We start from the raw sequence: 1,602 nt of genomic DNA, 5'->3' as shown, positions 1-1,602 counted from the left end.
TTCATTGTGTGCGCCAGCGCTACAATCAGTGGCATCATATATGTCATCTCTACTTATACTGCAAAGAATAAAGAATTACTTGGTCAAACAGTTCAACTTATAATGTAAAATTTAAAATTACCAGCTGCGAACTGCCCAGGCATGTATCAAGATGAGCTACTAATGCAGAAGGCAGAACCCTCAAATCCAACTTGGACCTTGCGTCTATGCTCTTGAAACTGTTCGGAACAGTGTCTCCCTAATGTAATTCAGTTAGATACGGTTAATAATCCAATGAAGTCGTGTTGTATTCAACTTACCATTACTGTAAAATTAAGTCGACCACAAACAAAGTAAAAAGAAAGAGTTAAAAATCAAAGAAATGTTTGAGGAAAGAGTTTTATAGGAGGCTGATGTTCATATGAAAATGTGGTCAATATTATTGTCATCTGATGTACGATAAATAAATAGAGAGATTATAAGGTATAATAAGGATTTATTTCATTAAACACTGATGGCTACAGAAGAATACCCAAAGATCTCCTCTAGTACGAACGTCCAGAACTTGAGTTTGTAATCTTCCTCAGAGTAATTGTTGATATTACTCTGAGAGAAGAGGCTTTCCTTATGAAGATGCATGTTAAGACTGAAAAAATGAGACAATATTCTTAGTATATAGTTCAATTTGATTATTCTGCATGTGCTTACATTGAAAAACGTATACAAGGTAAATTATAACAAAAACATATCATTGCAAAAATGCTCTTTGGCCTATTCATTGTCTTCAGCTTTTTCCTCTCCCGCGAAGCCTGGAATTACCTGGTCTGAAGGCCAGATAACATCTGTACACCAGGCATCTCTTCCACTGGTAGATCTCAAGTCCTTTGCCAGCTTGCTTATGTGCTTGGTTCTTTCTAAATTGTTGATTTTATTTTTCAACTCTATGGCTTGCACCTAAACGATTAAAAAGTTAGCGTTCTCTTACGGTTTGAAATATAACATATACTCTTGCAAATGTGAGGATGTTTACTATATCCTCAATAGCTCCTTCTTTTATATGCTTCTTGTTGATAGGAAAAGAAAATGTCCCGATGTTGTCAAGGCAGTAGAGCTTAGGCTGGATCAGTCGTAGTCCAAGTAGTTGGCAGTCAAAGCCTATGATCAGCATGAACGGAATTAATATATTGTCTGTTTTCATCTTCTTGTGGTAGTAGTTGAGATGATGTTTTGCAACTAGCACGAGCTTCAACTTATCTAGGTGCACCTTTGCTACCTTGCATTGCTTGTCAAAATCGTCCAGACGTGCTGTTGACGGAGAAGAGATTACCCTTAGGTCCAAATTTGGCTCTGTATCCAAGCTTCTAAAGCTGTTTGGAACAGTATCCCACCTAGTGTTATTCAGTTGGATATGATTAATAATCTTGTGTTTGAAGCACAAGCGACTTCAGAAGAAGACATAAAGCATCTACTTCAGAAACATTGCTTGGCAAAATATAAAGCGAACCTGTTTTACCATTTGATTGTCACGGAAGAACTACCAAAGAATTCTTCCAAAATAAAAGACCAGAACTTCACTTTGTAATCTTCCTCTGAATAATTTTTTATTTGTCCATCGGAAAACAA

General features: G+C 36.5%; 1 protein-coding gene across 1 annotated transcript; it reads right to left on the bottom strand.

The window, feature by feature from the left end:
- Positions 1 to 750: 750 nt before the first annotated feature.
- Positions 751 to 1,568, bottom strand: RHIMIDRAFT_244380 (uncharacterized protein; the record flags this gene model as incomplete). Its single annotated transcript, XM_023610064.1, has 3 exons — positions 751 to 933; positions 965 to 1,421; positions 1,493 to 1,568. Coding segments are annotated over 3 exons (716 nt in total), but the record flags the coding sequence as incomplete, so codon positions are not given.
- Positions 1,569 to 1,602: the final 34 nt, after the last annotated feature.

Source organism: Rhizopus microsporus (assembly GCF_002708625.1).
Source record: "Rhizopus microsporus ATCC 52813 unplaced genomic scaffold scaffold_103, whole genome shotgun sequence".
In the NCBI taxonomy this organism is placed as follows: domain Eukaryota; kingdom Fungi; phylum Mucoromycota; class Mucoromycetes; order Mucorales; family Rhizopodaceae; genus Rhizopus; species Rhizopus microsporus.
Note: the sequence above shows the minus strand (reverse complement) of the source record. Positions and strands in the feature narration are given on the sequence as shown.